The 21,598-nt window shown below is 42.7% G+C and overlaps 1 protein-coding gene across 1 annotated transcript in view; it reads right to left on the reverse strand.

Annotated features, from left to right (window-relative positions):
* Positions 1-21,598, reverse strand: part of LOC141134931 (C-type lectin domain family 10 member A-like) — a 58,911-nt gene that overhangs the window by 19,573 nt on the left and 17,740 nt on the right. The window contains exons 5-6 of the mRNA XM_073624363.1: positions 17,592-17,630; positions 16,448-16,522 (exon numbers count right to left, since the gene is read on the reverse strand). Coding sequence (XP_073480464.1) covers positions 16,448-16,522; positions 17,592-17,630 — 114 coding nt within the window. The remainder of the gene's footprint in view (positions 1-16,447; positions 16,523-17,591; positions 17,631-21,598) is intronic.

Genomic DNA, 21,598 nt, shown 5'->3' on the forward strand with positions numbered 1-21,598 from the left:
CGATTTGCTCCTAACTTTTGGGGCGGATGCCCCAATGCTTCGGCATATATAAACAGTGCATGTATGCCCATCATTAGAAGTGGGTGGATGAAGGGAGGTATTCTAATGGTGGGCATACCCACCGATCAATATCTTTTTTTCGTTCCGCCCACAGGCTGCATGAAAAAAAGATTACAATATATGCCCAACAAGGACCAGCAATGTACTGGTATGTTGCTGGACTTTGAGTGGTTATACCAGAATGATGCCTGCAGGTTTAGGTATCATCTTGGTATCATTCTTTTCAGCCAGCGGTCGGCTTTCATGTAAAAGCAATCCTAGCAGCTAATTAGCCTCTAGACTGCTTTTACAAGCAGTGGGAGGGAATGTTTCCCCCCCCCACCGTCTTCCATGGTTTTCTCTGGCTCTCCTGTCCCAACAGGGAACCCGAGTATGCAGCCGGTGATTCAGCCAGCTGACCATAGAGCTGATCAGAGACCAGAATGGCTCCAATCATATCTATGGCCTAAGAAACCGGAAGCTATGAGCATTTCATGACTTAGATTTCTCCGGATGTAAACAGCGCCATTGGGAAATCATTTTATCACACCGATCTTGGTGTGGTCAGATGCTTTGAGGGCAGAGGAGAGATCTAGGGTTTAACAGACCCCAATTTTTAAAAAAAGAGTACCTGTCACTACCTATTGCTATCATAGGGGATATTTACATTCCCTGAGATAACAATAAAAATGATAAAAAAAAATATGAAAGGAACAGTTTAAAAATAAGATAAAAAAAGCAAAAAAAATAAATAAATAAAAAAACAAAAAACAAAAAAAGCACCCCTGTCCCTGCCTGCTCTCGCCCAAAGGTGAATGCAAGCGTCGGTCTAGTGTCAAATGTAAACAGCAATTGCACCAGGCATGTGAGGTATCACCACGAAGGTCAGATCGAGGGAAGTAATTTTAGCAGTAGACCTCCTCTGTAAATCTAAAGTGGTAACCTGTAAAGGCTTTTAAAAATGTATGTAGTTTGTTGCCACTGCACGTTTGTGCACAATTTTAAAGCATGTCGTATTTGGTATCTATGCCCTCCGCCTAAGATCAAGTGTGTTTTTTCCCCAAAAAATGCATTTGAAAAATCACTGCGCAAATGAAAAAAAAAATGAAACACCCACCATTTTAATCTGTAGGGCCTTTGCTTTAAAAAAATATATAATGTTTGGGGGTTCAAAGTAATTTTCTTGCAAAAAAAAAAAAATGTTTTCATGTAAACAAAAAGTGTCAGAAAGGGCTTTTTGGTTAGAAGAGTGGGTGATGTGTGACATAAGCTTCTAAATGTTGTGCATAAAATGTCAGGACAGTTCAAACCTCCCCCCCAAATGACCCCATTTTGGAAAGTAGACACCCCAAGCTATTTGCTGAGAGGCATGTTGAGTCCATGGAATATTTTATATTGTGACACAAGTTGTGGGAAAAAGACAATTTTTTAATTTTTTTTTTGCACAAAGTTGTCACTAAATGATATATTGCTCAAACATGCCATGGGTATATGTGGAATTACACCCCAAAATATATTCTGCTGCTTCTCCTGAGTACAGGGATACCACATGTGTGAGACTTTTTGGGAGCCTAGCCGCGTACAGGACCCGAAAACCAAGCACCGCCTTCAGGGTTTCTAAGGGTGTAAATTTTTGTTTTCACTCTTCACTGCCTATCACAGTTTCGGTGGCCATGGAATGCCCAGATGGCACAAACCCCCCCCCCCCAAATGACCACATTTTGGAAAGTAGACACCCCAAGCTATTTGCTGAGAGGTATAGTGAGTATTTTGCAGACCTCACTTTTTGTCACAAAGTTTTGAAATTTGAAAAAAGAAAAAAAAAAATTTTTCTTTTCTTTCTTCATTTTCAAAAACAAATGAGAGCTGCAAAATACTCACCATGCCTCGCAGCAAATAGCTTGGGGTGTCCACTTTCCAAAATGGGGTAATTTGGGGGGGGGTTTGTGCCATCTTGGCATTTTATGGCCTTTGAAACTGTGATAGGTAGTGAGGAGTGAAATCAAAAATTTATGCCCTTAGAAATCCTGAAGGCAGTGATTGGTTTTCGGGGCCCCGTACGTGGCTAGGCTCCCAAAAAGTCCCACACATGTGGTATCCCCGTACTCAGGAGAAGCAGCAGAATGTATTTTGGGGTGTAATTCCACATATGCCCATGGCCTGTGTGAGCAATATATCATTTAGTGACAACTTTGTGTAAAAAAAAAAAACTTTGTCATTTTCCCGCAACTTGTGGCAAAATATAAAATATTCCATGGACTCAACATGCCTCTCAGCAAATAGCTTGGGGTGTCTACTTTCCAAAATGGGGTCATTTGGGGTTTTTTGTGCCACCTTAGCATTTTATGGCTTTCAAAACTGTGATTAGGTAGTGAGGAGTGAAATAAAAAATTTACGCCCTTAGAAATCCTGAAGGCGGTGATTGGTTTTCGGGGCCCTGTACGCGGCTAGGCTCCCAAGAAGTCCCACACATGTGGTATCCCCGTACTCAGGAGAAGCAGCAGAATGTTTTTTGGGGTGCAATTCCACATATAACCATGGCATGTGTGAGCAATATATCATTTAGTGACAACTTTTTGTAAAATATTTTTTTTTTGTCATTATTCAATCACTTGGGACAAAAAACAAAATATTCAATGGGCTCAACATGCCTCTCAGCAATTTCCTTGGGGTGTCTACTTTCCAAAATGGGGTCATTTGGGGGGGGGGGGTTGTACTGCCCTGACATTTTAGCACCTCAAGAAATGACATAGGCAGTCATAAACTAAAAGCTGTGTAAATTCCAGAAAATGTACCCTAGTTTGTAGACGCTATAACTTTTGCGCAAACCAATAAATTTACACTTATTGACTTTTTTTTACCAAAGACATGTGGCTGAATACATTTTGGCCTAAATGTATGACTAAAATTGAGCGTATTGGATTTTTTTATAACAAAAAGTAGAAAATATCATTTTTTTTCAAAAGTTTCGGTCTTTTTCCGTTTATAGCGCAAAAAATAAAAAACGCAGAGGTGAGTAAATACCATCAAAATAAAGCTCTATTTGTGGGAAAAAAAGGACGCAAATTTCATTTGGGTACAACATTGCATGACTATGCAATTAGCAGTTAAAGTGACGCAGTGCCAAATTGTAAAAAGTGCTCTGGTCAGGAAGGGGGTAAAACCTTCCGGGGCTGAAGTGGTTAAGAACTGAATTGTTTAATAGCTTGAAAATATTTTGGGAGAAGACTGTTTCTGAATCTAATACAGTGTCTGTTGAACGTGAACTACCCTTAAACAACTTTCTGCCTCATATGACCTCTATCAGCTTACCAGTGACAAGTTCATTAATGTCTTACAAAATATGAACACAGCAGGTTCACTGGAGGAATTAGAGAATTTCAAGGCTCTTAATTTAGAAAGAGACAGTTTTATCCAGCAAACCAAATTAAAGGCAGAAGCAAAGGTAGAGCTGCTACAGGACACTGCATCTCACAGATCTGTTTCCACCAGACATTCTAAAAGGTCAACTAGAAGTCATAGTTCAAGATACTCAACATTCAGTGAGCGACTTATTAGTGCCCGCGCTGAAGCGGAAGCCAGCAAGGTGCAGGTTGCATATGCAGAAAGGAAAGCAGAGTTGGAAGCTCAAACAGCAGAGTTGGAAACAAAGTCAGCACATCAAAGAACAGATTTGGAAGCTCACACGGCACAGCATGCAGCTATGGCAAAGTTAAGGGTCCTAGAGCTAGCTATCAGTGCAGATGAAGGTGCAAGTGAGAAAGACAGCATCAACCTAAATATAGCAGATATTGAAAATCCCCTCAAACACACTAAAGACTATGTCCTAAGCCACTGCAGTGTACACTCCATCCTCTCCAATGCTCCTGACAACATAGAGACTCCTTCACAATTTCAAGTTAAAGAGGTTTCAGCAACTTCCTGCACTCAAAATCACTCCAATGCATTTCCTGCCTGCCTACCTAACCTTCCTTCTTATGTCACAGAGCATCAGAGCAAGCTGCAAGCAAGTCATCAAGACAGTTTCCAGTCATCGGTACAGTCTTAAATCAAAGCACCATTGGAACAACTGGCTTCAAGCAAGCAACTTACCTGAAAGCATCTGCTACACCATATTTCCCTGTGTCCTTTAACAACAACGTCAAAGATAACGCAATCAGCACCATTCAGCCAACAACACCTCGCATAAAGGCAGAGACAACTGAGACAGCAGAGTTTGTGAGGTACATACTTCGCAGAGCGCTCACAAAGACTGGTCTTACAAGTTTTGATGAAGCTGGAAATGTGCTTTCAGAACCGCAATCAGCAATCTTGGCATTACAGCTGCTGAAGAGTTGGATCTGCTGATTAGATGGCTTGGTCCTCTATCTGCTGCACGTGTTAAGCCATTAAGATCAGTTTTCATGGACAATCTTACTGCAGGCCTCACAGCTGCATGGAAGCGAATAGAGCAAAGTTATGGCAGTCCAGAAGTTATAGAAAATGCCTTGTTCATGCATCTGGAAACTTTCCCAAAGATAACTGGTAAGGACAACAAGGAGTTCCAGAGAGTTCCAGAGACCTTCTCCTTGAGCTTCAGCTAGCCAAGGCAGACCCAAAACTACCAGGACTCAGTTACCTTGACACTGCAAGAGGGGTAAACCCAATCATCTCCAAGCTCCCGTATGGTTTACAAGAGAAATGGTCTGCACTAGGGTCATCATACAAAAAAGAGAACAAGGTTTCCTTCCCTCCATTCTCTTTCTTCTGTGAATTCAACAGGAAAATTGCAGAGACTAAGAACGATCCAAGTTTTTCCTACGGTGAGTACAGTCTCCTCTCACCCTTTCCTAAGAGTACCAGTCTTCAGGGCAACTATAGAAGCCATAGAGGCCCAGTATCCGTGAAAAAGACTGACATCCTTCCCACTCCTTCCACAGTTGTGGCCACGAACAAACAGAGTAGGAAGATTGAAAACCCTAACAGAGAGTGTCCCATTCACAAGAAGCCACACCCCCTCAAAAAATGTATCGTCTTTAGGACAAAGCCTCTTGAAGAGCGTAAGGAGCTTTTAAAGACATTTAGGGTATGTTTCAGGTGCTGTGCTTCTACAGAACATTTTGCAAGAGACTGTAAATGTGTCCATCAAGTGCATAGAGTGTGGCTCTGAAGAGCATGTGCAAGCCCTCCATCCACTTGAGCCCAGCTCTGCACAACCTGCTAACTCTCCTCTCAGGTTAACGCATGGCGGGGAGAATACAGACCAAGTGCCTAATTCTACCATAATTTCTTCATCCTGCACTGAAGCTTGTGGAGAAGACCGCTGTGATAAGTCCTGTGCTAAAATATGCTTGGTGAACATAGATCGCTAGCAAAATCAGAACTGTTTAATGTACTTGAAATAAAAGGCGAAGCTCATCCCTACACCTTGGATACCTGTAGTGGAACTACAGAGGTTTCAGGAAGAAGGGTATCTTCTCTCAAAGGTAACTTGCAATTACCCTTACCTACACTTGTTGAGTGCAATCAGATACCTGCTAACAGGGAAGAAATCCCTACTCCAGCTGCTGCATTCCATCACACTCATCTGAAGGTAATAGCAAATGAGATACCGCCGCTTGACAAAGATGCTCAGATCCTTCTGTTAGGAAGAGACATTCTAAGAGTTTACAAGGTACACAGACAAGTCAGTGGACCCCCAGATGCCCGATTTGCCCAGCGCATGGATCTAGGTTGGGTCATCATAGGCAACGTCTGTATAGGCAAAATGAAGAGACCTACCAACATTTGTCATTCAAGACAAATGTTCTGCGAAATGGCCAAAACACTTACTTTGAGCCATGCCCACATCACTACTGGGTGAAAGAGAAGATAGCCAGCCACGGATGGCAACATGGTATCTCAGGTAACACAAGCCCTTTCTCCTGCCATGATGACGACTTCAGCTCTAGTGTTTAATACAACCAGTGAAGATGACATACTGGCTCCTTCAATGGAAGACAAAGAATTCATCAAGGTAATGGACAATGAGTTCTTTCTAGATGACTACAATAACTGGGTAGCGCTCCTACCTTTTTGTCTCCCAAGAGAGAGATTGCCCAACAACTTACAGCAGGCCATCAGTAGATTCTCCTCCTTAAAGCGAAACTTAAGCAGGAAACCAGAGATGCAAAAGCACTTTGTAGACTTTGTGCAAAATATATTTGACAGAGATCATGCAGAGCCTGCACCCCCACTAAAGGAGGGAGAAGAATGCTGGTACCTTCCATCCTTTGGCGTGTATCACCCACACAAACCAGACCAAATCAGAGATGTCTTTGATTCCAGTGCTCAGCATGAAGATGTTTCTCTTAACAACATGCTCCTTACAGGGCCCAACTTGAACAACAGTCTAATAGGAGTATTGATTCGCTTCAGACAAGAGCCTGTAGCAGTAATGGCAGACATTCAACAGATGTTTCACTGCTTCATTGTCAGGGAAGACAACAGAAACGACCTCAGGTTTCTATGGCACAAAGACAATGACATCAACAAAGATGTTATAGACTATCGAGTGAAGGTACATGTCTTTGGTAACAGTCCTTCCCCTGCAGTGGCAACTTATGGGCCACTGCAGGAGAACAGCTCAGACTGGAGAAGAAGAATATGGATCTGATGCTGGTCAGTTTGTTGAAAGAAACTTCTAGGTTGACGACACACTCAAGTCTTTTCCAACTGCTAAAGAAGCAATTGATCTTCTCACCAGAACAAAGGAGATGCTGTCTACAGCAAACCTTAGACTGCATAAGATTATATCCAACAACCAGGAACTTATGAATGCCTTCCACTCTGAGGACTATGCCAATAATCTAAATAACCTTGATTTAGGTACAGATGTGCCTCCTGTACAGCAAAGTCTGGTTTTATTGTGGAACATCAAACAAGACACATTCACCTTCCAAGTGTCAACTTGTGATGAATCCTTCACTAAGAGAGGAGTCCTGTTGGTGGTGAATAGCATCTATGACGCACTGGGTTTCCTTGCTACAGTTACCATTCAAGGTAGGATTCTGCTAAGACAGTTATCTACAGTACTGAGAGCATAGACTGGGATACTCCCTTTCCTAGTGAGAATCAACACAAGTGGGAAAGGTTGAGACATTCTTTGAGGTCACTAGAAAAACTTCAGATCTTCCATTGCTATGTTCCAGGCTCCATTTCAACTGTTAACCGGAGAGAAATTCATATTTTCTCCGATGCATCAGTTGAAGCTATTGCTACAGTAGCCTATTTGAAGACCTCTGAAATGAATGGAGATCACACTGTAGTTTTGTCCTAGGCAAGGCAAAACTCACTCCCAAACCTGCACATACCATACCAAGACTTGAACTTTGTGCAGCCGTGCTAGCAGTAGAAATTGCCAAAGTTATACAAAGTGAAATGGACCCTAGAATTGATTCTTTCACCTTCTATACAGACAGTAAGGTAGTACTTGGTTACATATGCAACCAAACAAAACAGTTTAATGTGTACGTCAACAACAGGGTTGAACGTATTAAGAGATTCTCTCTACCAAGTCAATGGCATTATGTTCCCACTGAACTCAATCCAGCTGACTGTGGGACCAAAGCCGTGTCATCTGATGTTCTTCAGGACAGCTTATGGCTGTCACCTCCAAGGTTTTTGTGTGAGGACTCCTACTCACCCCCTACTGACAACACCTACAGTATGGGTTAGTAAGTCCTGAAGATGATAAGGAAATAAGAACTGTGAACATCTCACTCCACACTTCTGTAAATACAAAACAGAAGCTGCGGACACACCGTTTTGAGCGTTTTTCCACCTGGTCATCTGCTGTAAGAGCCATCGCTCTCCTAATTCATATTGCTCGCAGCTTTAGGAAGAACTCTGCGGCAGAGTGTCATGGTTGGCACAGATGTTCTGGACACTTTACAGCAGCAGATATTTCACGCGCAACAAGAGGTGTATCAGGAGGAATTCGAGAGAATCAGAAATGGAACTGAATTGTCTAAAAACAGTTCTCTCTTCAATCTAAACCCTGTAGTTGACGCCAATCAGCTGCTGAGTGTTGGTGGCCATATAACGAAATCCAACTTATGCAGCAAAGAATAGAATCCTATAATCATCCCAGGTCAACATCATGTTACTACCCTTCTGGTTCATCATCACCATGAACTGGCACATCATCAAGGAGGTCAGTTTACAGAAGGTGCCATCAGGTCAGCTGGCTTGTGGATCATTGGTATGAAAAGGTGTGTCTCCTCCTTGCTCTTCAGGTGCGTCAAGTGCCACAAGTTAAGAGGAAAACAGCAACAAATGGAAAGTCTTCCAGTCGATCGCATTAGTACAGATCCACCCTTCACCTATGTTGGAGTAGATATTTTCGGCCCATGGTCCGTCATCACTCGGAGAACTCATGGTGGAGCTGCCAATAGTAAAAGGTGGGCTGTATTGTTTACCTGTCTCAGCATCTGAGCAATATACATAGAAGTGATCAAGTCTATGGATTCTTCTACCTTCATCTGTGCCCTACGAAGATTCTTTTCTGTCAGAGGACCAGTTAAGCAGCAGAGATTTGACTGTGGTACCAACTTTGTTGGAGCATGTAGAGCTACAATTGGAAAATTTCTTGGCCAACAATGGATGTACTTGGTTATTTAATCCTTCACATTCTTCATACATGTTAGGATCCTGGGAACGAATGACTGGAGTAGCACGAAGAATTCTTGACTTCATGTTGCAGACACACAAATCTTTACCACTCACCCATGATACTTTGTCTACCTTTCTCGCTGAAGTGTGTGCCATAGTGAACGCAAGACCTTTATCTTCAGATCCTGATGCTCCAGTGATCCTTAATCCAGCTTTGATTCTTACTCAAAAGATTGGGACTGCTGTAATATCTTCAAGTGGGATCGAACCCAAGGATATCTACAGGCATCAATGGAAGCAGGTGCAGCATCTAGCCAATGTGTTTTGGCTAGATGCATCGTTGGAGGACAGAGTATCTTCATCACCTTCAAAGCCATAACAAATGGCAATTATCTAAGCCTAATCTTAAGGTTGGAGATCTCATCCTTCTAAAAGACAAGGAAGTTTGTTGTAATGAGTGGCCTATGGGTCTTATTATTAAAGATATGCCCAGTGACGATAACAAAGTCCGTAAGGTAGAAGTCAAGGTATCCAAGGGAGGATCGACACAAACCTTTACTCGACCAATTACTGAGTTAGTTCTCCTTTTGCCAGGTGAGTGACTTATGAAAGGACTAGCCATGCTGTTGGCATGGTGAGGAGTACATTGCTGCTATCTACAGGTTCTACTCTGAACTTTGGAATTCTTTGAAGATACGTCAGACTGCATGTTCTTCAATCCTTTTGGACTTTTGTTTATGCTTGCTTGCTGCATGTTTTTCATTACAGGTTCAAGGACATTTAACAGTATTGGACTTATTGATTATATATATGTAGTTTATGGTTATGAAATCTAAAGATTTCAGACGGGGAATGTTGTGTTACACTATGTGATTTATTATGCTCTGTGTCTTTAAGATTTGTTCCTTCTGTCTATCTGAACTCTTTCTCCCACCGTAGTTCTGTATATTTCCCCTCCCCTTCCTCTCTCTTATTCATTGTGCCCAGTATACCATCAAGCTGTAACATCTTTACATGTGGCTTACAACACCGTTTTTCTACCTATGAAAATCCATCATTAAACGGAACATTCAAAAGGATCATATTCTGTCTCCATACAGTGAGTGTATTCATTGAGTTAAGTTGTCTAAATTGATGCAAGGGATAAATAGATCACCAGGTCATGTAAGCCCTATATGGAGCTGAAGATAAAGTTATTGCCTTGTAGTTGAGTCAGAACAGTGATGGTGGAAATTTCTCATAATGGACAAAGCAGGTTTACACATCTGGTCCCAGAGAGAGCTGGTAAAAGTCCTGTTCGGGGTTTATACGTCTCCCAGGCTCTTTTCATACACATTCAGGGATTTCTGATCCATGGTCCAGTTCGGATCTTGGTTTTCCCCCCCAGGCCAATTTAAGCTCACCTGAGACAGACAACCAGTGCTCTTGGTCTGGGAACCTCAGACAACTTCTGTCTAGGAGAGCAAAAGGTTGGTAAAAGATATTAAGCTGTGTATGTGGAAGCTGACAAGCTGTAGGCTTGCTCGGTCTGGTAGTTAGTGTAACGAGCCCCTTGCTCGCTCGGTTCCACTCTCCCAACACTCCTCTGCAGCTATTAAATCAGATTGCAACGTCTGATGGTTTGGTCATCCAATGCTCCGGGACTAAAACTACAGCTCTGTGCCGTTTTAGTCCAGTTGGGATAGCTCAGAACAAACACCAGGCAGGCTGTATGTAAGTTCAAACAGGAATCTCTTTTATTGCAAAATACAGGCTTTTATACACTAAAAGTGGAGGTGCAGACCTCCTGCTCATATTACTCTAACAATACAGCTGTAACCTAATTAACCTAATTAATATGAGCTAATTAACTAATCCCTTTAGACAGCCTAGATGACTCAGACATGACCGTTAGGCCAAACTGGCCGCCTTGTAGTTCAGAAAGTCCAATGAACATTATCACAATCAACATAGACTCTTCTTCACACAATAGCAGAGTTAATTAACACAAATAACAATGGGGATCTAATGACTCTTAGATCCCATAGTAGACTTATTTACAATTAGGGATGAGCTTCGAGTTCGAGTCGAACTCATGTTCGACTCGAACATTGGCTGTTCGCAAGTTCGCCGAACAGCGAACAATTTGGGGTGTTCGCGGCAAATTCGAATGCCGCGGAACACCCTTTAAAAGTCTATGGGAGAAATCAAAAGTGCTAATTTTAAAGGCTAATATGCAAGTTATTGTCATAAAAAGTGTTTGGGGACCTGGGTCCTGCCCCAGGGGACATGGATCAATGCAAAAAAAAGTTTTAAAAACGGCCGTTTTTTCAGGAGCAGTGATTTTAATAATGCTTAAAGTCAAACAATAAATAATATCCCTTTAAATTTCGTACCTGGGGGGTGTCTATAGTATGCCAGTAAAGAGGCACATGTTTTCTGTGTTTAGAACAGTCTGACAGCAAAATGACATTTTGAAGGAAAAAACTCATTTAAAACTACCCGCGGCTATTGCATTGCCGACAATACACATAGAAGTTCATTGATAAAAACGGCATGGAAATTCCCCAAAGGGGAACCCCGAACCAAAATTAAAAAAAAAAAATGACGTGGGAGTCCCCCTGAATTCCATACCAGACCCTTCAGGTCTGGTATGGATTTTAAGGGGAACCCCGCGCCAAAAAAAAAAAAAAACGGCGTGGGGGTCCCCCCAAAAATCCATACCAGACCCTTATCCGAGCAAGCAACCTGGCAGGCCGCAGGAAAAGAGGGGGGGACGAGAGTGCGGCCCCCCCCTCCTGAACTGTACCAGGCCACATGCCCTCAGCATTGGGAGGGTGCTTTGGGGTAGCCCCCCAAAACACCTTGTCCCCATGTTGATGAGGACAAGGGCCTCATCCCCACAACCCTGGCCGGTGGTTGTGGGGGTCTGCGGGCGGGGGGCTTATCGGAATCTGGAAGCCCCCTTTAACAAGGGGACCCCCAGATCCCGGCCCCCCCTGTGTGAAATGGTAAGGGGGTACAAAAGTACCTCTACCATTTCACTAAAAAACTGTCAAAATTGTTAAAAATGACAAGAGACAGTTTTTGACAATTCCTTTATTTAAATACTTCTTCTTTCTTCTATCTTCCTTCATCTTCTGGTTCTTCTGGTTCTTCTGGCTCTTCTGGTTCTTCCTCCGGCGTTCTCGTCCAGCATCTCCTCCGCGGCGTCTTCTATCTTCTTCTCCTCAGGCCGCTCCGCACCCATGGTGCTCTTCATCTTCTTCATCTTCTTCATCTTCTCTTCTTCTCTTCTTCTTTTCTTCTCTTCTTCATTTTCTTCTCCGGGCCGCTCCGCACCCATGCTGGCATGGAGGGAGGCTCCCGCTGTGTGATGGCGCTCCTCGTCTGACAGTTCTTAAATAACGGGGGGCGGGGCCACCCGGTGACCCCGCCCCCCTCTGACGCACGGTGACTTGACGGGACTTCCCTGTGATGTCACGGGGAATGCCACAGGGAAGTCCCGTCATGTCCCGTGCGTCAGAGGGGGGCGGGGTCACTGGGTGGCCCCACCCCCCGTTATTTAAGAACTGTCAGACGAGGAGATCCGTCACACAGCGGGAGCCTCCCTCCATGCCAGCATGGGTGCGGAGCGGCCCGGAGAAGAAAATGAAGAAGAGAAGAAGAGAAGAAAAGAAGAAGATGAAGAAGATGAAGAGAAGAGCGGGAGCCTCCCCCCATGCCATGGGTGCGGAGCGGCCCGAGGAGAAGAAGATAGAAGACGCCGCGGAGGAGATTCTGGACGAGAACGCCGGAGGAAGAACCAGAAGAGCCAGAAGAACCAGAAGAACCAGAAGATGAAGGAAGATAGAAGAAAGAAGAAGTATTTAAATAAAGGAATTGTCAAAAACTGTCTCTTGTCATTTTTAACATTTTTGACAGTTTTTTAGTGAAATGGTAGGGGTACTTTTGTACCCCCTTACCATTTCACACAGGAGGGGGGGCCGGGATCTGGGGGTCCCCTTGTTAAAGGGGGCTTCCATATTCCGATAAGCCCCCCGCCCGCAGACCCCCACAACCACCGGCCAGGGTTGTGGGGATGAGGCCCTTGTCCTCATCAACATGGGGACAAGGTGTTTTGGGGGGCTACCCCAAAGCACCCTCCCAATGTTGAGGGCATGTGGCCTGGTACGGTTCAGGAGGGGGGGGCTGCACTCTCATCCCCCCCTCCTTTTCTGCGGCCTGCCAGGTTGCGTGCTCGGATAAGGGTCTGGTATGGATTTTTGGGGGGACCCCACGCTGTTTTTTTTTTTTTGGCGCGGGGTTCCCCTTAAAATCCATACCAGACCTGAAGGGTCTGGTATGGAATTTAGGGGGAACCCCACGTCATTTTTTTTTAAATTTTGGCCGGGGTTCCCCTTAATATCCATACCAGACCTGAAGGGCCTGGCATGGAATTTAGGGGGACTCCCACGTCATTTTTTTTAAATTTTGGTTCGGGGTTCCCCTTTGGGGAATTCCCATGCTGTTTTTATCAATGAACTTCTATGTGTATTGTCGGCAATGCAATAGCCGCGGGTAGTTTTAAATGGCTTTTTTCCTTCAAAATGTCATTTTGCTGTCAGACTGTTCTAAACACAGGAAACATACGCCCCTTTACAGGCATACTATAGACACCCCCCAGGTACGAAATTTAAAGGGATATTACACTTTTATTGTTTGACTTTAAGCATTATTAAAATCACTGCTCCTGAAAAAACAGCCGTTTTTAAAACTTTTTTTTGCATTGATCCATGTCCCCTGGGGCAGGACCCAGGTCCCCAAACACTTTTTATGACAATAACTTGCATATTAGCCTTTAAAATTAGCACTTTTGATTATTCATGTTCGTGTCCCATAGACTTTAACGGTGTTCGCGTGTTCGAACAAACTTTTTTCCTGTTCGCATGTTCTGGTGCGAACCGAACAGGGGGGAGTTCGGCTCATCCCTATTTACAATACACATTTTAGCAGACAATAGACAGACAGGTGTTGGAATTTACATCAGCATCTCCTAACAGTATCTGTCCCAGCATTATGAATCAGCCACTATTCCAATATGGCAAATCCAGGGTCCCCAGAGTCTGTGTGTCCTGGGGGACCAGGACCTGAATCCACAGTAATACCACCTCAAGGGTCCCCAGGCATACAGCTCACAAAGAGCACCATTCCCCCAAATGCTAGGGCCCCCGATCGATCGGCAAGAGGCTGGCATACAGTCCCCTCCAAAAGTCTCTCTCCCGGCTAGGTCTGTCACAGTTAGAACCTGTAAATATTGTATAATTAGTGCCGAGACATGGCTAGGTTTTTGTTTGGCTATTTTTGTTCCTATTTGTTTTTCTGGAACACTGTACAGCACTTGTATATATCACAAATAAACACTGCACTGCTTGTCACTACCTCACTGGATTTGGTATCTGTGCCTGAAAGACTGTTCATCCCAGGGAGCTTTGTACCTGAAACCTGTACCCCAGGTTACAAGGGAGAGTGGAAACCCCTTACAATGGGCAGAGCAGGAGTACAGACCTGGCAATCCTGGTAGACCTGGCCTGGGACGGTGGGAACTCCTCTGTCTGGGCACAACAGGCATGCAGATCCAGGAACTCGGTACAGGGATGTGGGAACCCTCACAATGGGAACAGCTGATGTGTAGACACAGAAACTCATATTGGGCACTGCTGGTGTTTAGAGCTGGTAAGTCAGCGCAGGTTTGGTGGAAACTCCATATAATTAGAGCAACAAGTGTACAGACCCAGGAACAGGGTTGGTGTGAGCCCCCTAATGACAGTATCGGGTATTGCAAGTGGAGAACTCCAGTGCAGAGATCTCAATAAGAGATTGAAAAAATGTTAGGGGGTTTTATTCTCAAGCTTGTATTTTTGAGCCAAATGTGGCCTTCTCCTTCCTTCTTTGTGGCATAAATTTACTCTTAGAATTTAAAGTAATTGAGACTATCCTTATTGCACTCTGTTGAAATAAAGCTACACTTCATTATGTAGGGATTTAGTCCGTGGCAGCCTGCTGTGTTTTGTTTAAATTCCCTTAGGAGCATTGCAGCCAGAGATGACCTGTAGAACATCAGCTGCAGCTCACTTATTTAAGGAGACTTCAGAGTCCTGTGTAAAGTTGGCCTTACACAGTTAGATTGTCATTTGAATGTTTGTATATAATTACATTAGAACATTCTTTCTTGTCATCACTTCATCTAATCTTGTTTAAAAACCCCCAAATTTTATCCAGATCTGCTATTCGAATGGAATTCCAGATTTATTAAACAGGCCTCATTACAATAAGTAACATTTTTCACAACAAATACCATAGTCATATTTTTCAATTTTTTCCATTGTGCTTATTCACATTTTCAAAAACGCACATCAGTTTTATCCCACTAACCATTAGAAAATGTAATGAATGTCCAAAAAAATTAACCTTTTTAAGCACAATTTGATCAGTGATTTGTCAAACAGGAAACACCTGTTGAGCTTTTTATCAGTGGATTGACCTATCTTTGATCAAACACGGTGGCAATGTTCTGAAAAGGCCTTCAACATGCCAACCCCAGGCAAGCTTTGATCAGTCGATTAAACCTAGCTTTGACCAAACATGGAGGTAATGTTCTAGAAGGCCCTTTAACCAGCAAGCACCAGGTGATTTTTCATCAGTAAATTGGACCTTACTTTGACTAAACATGAATTTCCTGGAAGGTCCTTCAACCTGGTGAGCTTTTATTAGTGGATTGGACCTAGCTTTGTCCAAACATGGAGGTAATGTTCTAGAAGGTCCTTTAACCAGCCAACCCTAGATGAGCTTTCATCAGGGGATTAGACCAAGCTTTAACTAAACATGGAGGTGATGTTCTGGAAAGTCCTTCATCCGGTCAAACCCAGATGAGTTTTCATCTGTGGATTGGACCTATCTTTGATTAAACAAGGAGGCAATGTTCTGGAAGGTGTTTTTTTTTCCTATACTCTCCTTGAGGGTGAGGGACCTGGAGCCCAGGCCTAGAGGTTAATTTACCTGTGCATGAAGACTGTGTGATCCTCCTTTATGTAGGCATCCAAAAACCTGAGGCTGCTGCTGGGTGCTGTAGGCATCTTGGACGTGATGTCAGCAGCCCCAGCAGACTCATTCCAGTGGCACTCTAAAGTATCCTCCCCCAGCAGCTATATAAAAGGTTATAAGGGAGGTGGGGGAAGGGATGATGGAGTTGCGCCCACACAGACAGTATACGAACACTCCCAGAAGAGGAGAGGGCTATGATGTGCAAGAAGGGAGGGGGCTGTGCTAGTTAATGTACTAGTCGATTTTTCTGGCAAGTACAAAGGCACATTTTAAGTGAGTAAAAGTATTTATGGAAAAGAAAAACAATGCAAGGAAGCTTTTTAAAGTCTTGATTTTTCTGTGCTTTTACTTGCATTTTTTAAAATGGTAAAATGGTCTCTCTAATCTAAGAACCCAGAAATGTAGCTGGAACTCTCACTTAGAGGAGGCTCAGCTTCCTTTTATACTGGAGTTACAGCATTGGAATGGTATTGTTTCAAGGTGAGGATCACCCCACACAACCCCCCTGAAACAGGGTTCCATTTATCATTTTGAGGTTAAATATTTTAGGAAATGTTTTCTTGTCCCTTTCTGTGGTGTACAACATACAATTATAACTATAATATAAATTATTGGTGCTTTTATATTTATCTGGAATTACATAGGTGCAGCTCTCAGTAGATCATTTGTGGGCCTTTGAAGACATTTTGGATGTAATAATTTAGGTTAAACTTACTTTTCATGTTCTGGAGATCTTCTGACACTTTCCCCAACAACTCCATAATCCTCCGATTGTCGCTGGAATAATAAGCTGAAATACACAGAAGTGGAAAGAGCTTACTTCCTTTATACCAGAGGTCTCTAAACTAAGATTTTATCTGGCCCGTAGCGAGGGGTTTGCAGTCCCTCACATGCCTACAGTCTTCATTTCTCACCAACATCCACCCATCCTGGTCCACAGCGCAGGTTCTCTCGGCTGCACTGGACTGCAGTTGCTAGGACTGCTGGTGTCCTAACAACCAATCAAATGCAATCAAATAGTATTCACAGCAGGACCACACATCCTCCATCTAGACTTGCTGCTACAGCCACATTGTAAGCATGTGAGATAAGGGTGGACTCCGATGTAAGGGAGACTCTGGTGGTCACCCTGATGTAAGGAAGGACTCCAATGGGGACCCTTATATAAGAGGGAACTCTGATGGAAAAGGGACTATAATGGGAACTCTGGTGTAAAGGGGAAAATCTGATACTCTGATGGGGATTCTAATATAAGGGGTGATGTAAAGGGGACTCTGATGGGACTCCAATGTATTGGGGGAAACTTATGGGGAACCTGATGTAAGGAGAGAATGTGATGTAAAGGTGGACTTTGATGGAGATTGTAAACCACACTTCGCAGTACCATGTTGAGGAGAAGGGGCTGAGGCTATTTCAGGCATGGTATATCCTAAACATGTGTGGTCGGTCTCATTTTGAATCGAAATTCAGACACATTTTTCGTTATTCAGAAATTTGAATGTATCCAACTCTTTCTGGCACAAAGGATGGGATTACGCAACAAGAACAGGATGGTTCTGCAAACTTCACACCTCCCATACTTCGGAACCCTGCTTTGGACCCTGCTAGAACCAAACCCAGATGACTTTGGCTCATCACTAACAGAGGCGAGTCTAGTTGAAAAATATGCCGCTATCCATTAAGGAGAATCCCCAATACATTGAAGCAATGACCAGAGCTGACAATCTTCTACATGCTTCAGAAAAACTCCCCCATTCTTTGTGGGTCCATAAATAGGGACTGGATACAGAAGGTGATTGGAATATTTAGATAACAGCTATCAAAACGTTTCTAATATACTTTGAGCAGTACATAATTACCCATGATTCGATCTGTTAAATTATGCTTCACGTCAGAATCTGAGAAAGAGAGGAAAACCAATATCAATTAGTATATTCAGGTTTATCATTATACACCCCTCTGTACTCTACATACATTCATTCAAGACACACCCACTAACCTGTAGGCAGGTGCCTAATTGTGGAGCACCTACTTTGCCAAGTTCTACCTCATGTTGTATTTCTGTACTGTTTTTAACGAGCAATTATGGTTAGTGGGTTTTATCTATTAAGCTGCCTAGAAGTCAGGAGGGGGTTAAGATGCCCACTCTCAAGTGTTGTGTCATGGTTCTGCTCCCTTATGGAGGGCTGTAAATACAAGAGGCAACCTATCGGTGCCCTTTTGATAGGGAATTGCAAGGAGGACTGCAGACACCTGTACTATATTCTTGCTATAACTTTTGGGGGCTCCCCCTTGGTGGGTAACCAGTCGGAGTACCATAGACAGGTTCATAGTCTTTACTCAAAGAACTTTGCTCTATTTGAAGGTATGAACGAGGGCAGCCTGAAGTTAGGATGAACTAGAGATGTGTGTGGAAGAATCTGTGAGAGACTGATGTTTATATTGCTCTGTACCTGCACAAGTTTCCAGTAAAAGTTCTAAAAGTGTCTGGCCTGATGCTCATTCAAAAGAAGTGCATCCATGGCATATCAAAAGAACAGGGCTTAGGATGAGGGGGGGATGAAGAGAATTTGGGGTGAACACATTACAACGATTTTGTCTGCAGTAGAGTGGAGAAGGCGATATTGCAGCTGTCAAGGGTAACTGGAGTTATGTTGGGTGATAAAGTCCCGCGAGCTACATCACTAATCTTGTCTCCAAATGTCATCCAAATTGACCTCTCCGCTCCTCTCAAGACCTCCTGCTTTCAAGCTCTCTCATCTCCTCCTCCCATGCTCATCTCCAGGATTTCTCCAGAGCCTCTCCCATCCTCTGGAACTCGCTACCTCCATCTATCCGGCTATCCCCTACTCTTGCTACCTTCAGGCGATCCCTGAAAACTCATCTCTTCAGGAAAGCCTATCACGTCTCCAACTAATCTCCTACCACTTCCACCAGCTCATTCCCCACAGTTACAACCTTTTGTACCACCTGCCCCACCCTATTAGATTGTAAGCTCTTCTGAGCAGGGCCCTCTTAATCCTCTTGTATTTTATTGTATTATAACTGTATTGTCTCCCTTTTATATTGTAAAGCGCTGCATAAACTGTTGGTGCTATATAAATCCTGAATAATAATAATAATAACTAGAAAAGGTACAATTTCTGGGGAAATTGTGAAAGTGTTCTTCCCTCTACAACTGGAGTGGGCGGAGTAACTGGGTGGGGTGGAGTGGCTTGAGTAACTGTGAAAAGTGTTAAAAAGCTTAATATTTTAAAAAGTATAAATAGTAGTAAAAAAGTTCCATCATTCGCTGAAAGAGCTGAACATTTTTTTCAAAAGTAATTTTTTTTTTCAAAAATGAATTTTTTTTAATCAAAAATGATTTTTTTTTCTTCAAAAATGATTTTTTTTTTCAAAAGTAATTTTTTTTTTCAAAGGTAATTTTTTTTTTCAAAAATGAATTTTTTTATTTCAAAAATAATTTTTTTTTCGAAATTATTATTTTTTTTAAAGTAATTTTTTTTTCAAAAATAATTTTTTTTTTTCAAAAATATTTTTTTTTTCAAATATATTTTTTTTTCAAAAATAATTTTTTTTTTAAAAGTAATTTTTTTTTCAAAAATATTTTTTTTTTTCAAAAATAATTTTTTTTTTTTCAAAAATATTTTTTTTTTCAAAAATATATATTTTTTTTTTTTCAAAAATGATTTTTTTTTTTCAAAAATTATTTTTTTACTTTTTTCAAAAATTACTTTTTTTTTTCAAAAATATTTTTTTTTTTTACATGGGGCGGTCATAATGTTTTGGCTGATCATGGGGTGGTCATAATGTTTTGGCTGATCATGGGGTTGTCAGCTTTTGTCACTTCCCACTCTAGTTTTGAACATTTCGCCATTCATTCCTATGGGACCAATTTCGCCGCAAAAACGTCATTTCGTGGACCATTCGGCAAAACATTCCACAAAGTAATAACACACCAATCGGGAACAATCCGCACGTTTCGGTATATTACTTGTCTATGTAGTGTGAAAACTGTGGGAGGAGTCTACAAGCATTATCAAGTCTAGCAGATGAAGTCACATGCATTTGGGGTGTCTCAGCATCTTGTGTTTACAACCACTGTTTCCTAGCAACGCTCATGCCCTGTTTATGCTTCCCAAATACTGCTTCATCAAAACTGCCCCATCAGAATTACCCCATCAAAACTGCCCCATCATATTCCTCTATTATAAATCAGTACATGGTGTGTCTGTCCCCTCCCCCGGGCTCTGTAATCAGCTGAGATGCTCCAGCCACCTTCCCCCTGTGTATAACAGAAGCTTTGGTAACCATGGCAACAAAACAAACACTAACAGTACACTCTGATTAATGGCTAAAATTTCCTGAAATGACCTCTAAACAAATGGCCGTATTTTAAAAACTATACATCCTACAGCGAAGATCTTTATATTGTGAGAATCACAAGACCCAGACCTAGATTTTGATGTATAGTATGTCTCTGAAATATTAAAAATGAAGGCACGGTCGCAGTTTAGAAATTGCCCTTCAAATTTGGAGGGGGCTAGAGTGTAGTTTCAATGAATGTCAATGGACGGCGTGAGTTACAAACAAATGGTCATATTGTGAAAACTATCAGGACTATGGCTTAGCCGTGGACATGTTTAGTGGCAGCAGGGATAGCTGAACGTTTTGATATAAGATTTGTGTAGGTGGGCTTGAAAATGAGGGAGTGGCGGCAGTTTAGAAATCATGTTCTGATTTTCCAGCTTTTGTCATCTCCCACTCTAGTTTCCCCATTCATTCCTATGGGACCAATTTCGCCGCAAAAACGACGATATTTCGTGAACCATTCGGCGAAACGTTCCACAAAGTAATAGCACACCATTCGGGAACAATCCGCACGTTTCGGTATATTACTTGTCTATGTAGTGTAAAAACTGTGGGAGGAGTTAGGGTGGTAAATTTGGCTATAATAATAAGAATAATATATATGTGAGATAACAGTAAGTGGTCTTGCTATGCAAGAACACTTAATAATAAAGTAGCCAGTCAGAAGGAAGTGGTGGTGGCCTGGCTTAGGTGACAGAAGTCCCTTGTGGTGAGGGAGTTTGTGAGTTTAACCCCCACCCTAGCGAATAATACCCTACATCCAGGGACTGATATTGCGACACAGGGTACCCCATGTACCCAGCCTGGAGGTCAGAGAAGGCTAGAGGAAAGGAGTGCCCTCGGGAGTGGAGAAGCTTGGGAACATGTGAAGAGATGATCTCTGTATGTGTCTGGGAGAAGCCTCATAGTGGGAGTGAGGTGACATGTTGGGCTGTGCTGGTGAGTGGGGTACAGGCTCCCTGGTGCCCACTCAGAATTGCAGCATCCATTGGGAGAAGTCAGAGTACAGTTAAAGTGAAGCGTGGGTCACTAAGGAGTGTGACCTTCACAAAGGGTTTACTGTGCAAGCCGAACATGCTTGATTCTAAATTAGAGTGCAGTCTTAAGACTGTTTTCCAGTGACCAAGGCCTGTGCTTGTGAGCACAGGCATTAGCAAGCGCCAGGAGCACATTAAGCCCTGCCCACAACTCTACCCACCCCAATTGGGGGGTCACACTCTTCTACTAAAGAGAAGGATCAAGCAGTCTGAACTCTGATTCTAGGGACTTAGTCATGTGACCATAGTGGGATTTTGGAGAAGTGGTGAACATGATTGTTACCATGGAACATGGTGGGCTGGGCAGTGGAAGTCTTATCTGATAATGGCTCTGCTTTAAAGCACAACTTTAGTTTAATAAAATACACTGCTGAGGACAAAAACAGACCTGTCAAGTTGGGGACCCATGATGTCAGGATCCACCCACTGCTGAAGAAAGGAGGGGACCTGTGATGTAA

Source organism: Aquarana catesbeiana, linkage group LG03 (assembly GCF_042186555.1).
Source record: "Aquarana catesbeiana isolate 2022-GZ linkage group LG03, ASM4218655v1, whole genome shotgun sequence".
Lineage (NCBI taxonomy): Eukaryota > Metazoa > Chordata > Amphibia > Anura > Ranidae > Aquarana > Aquarana catesbeiana.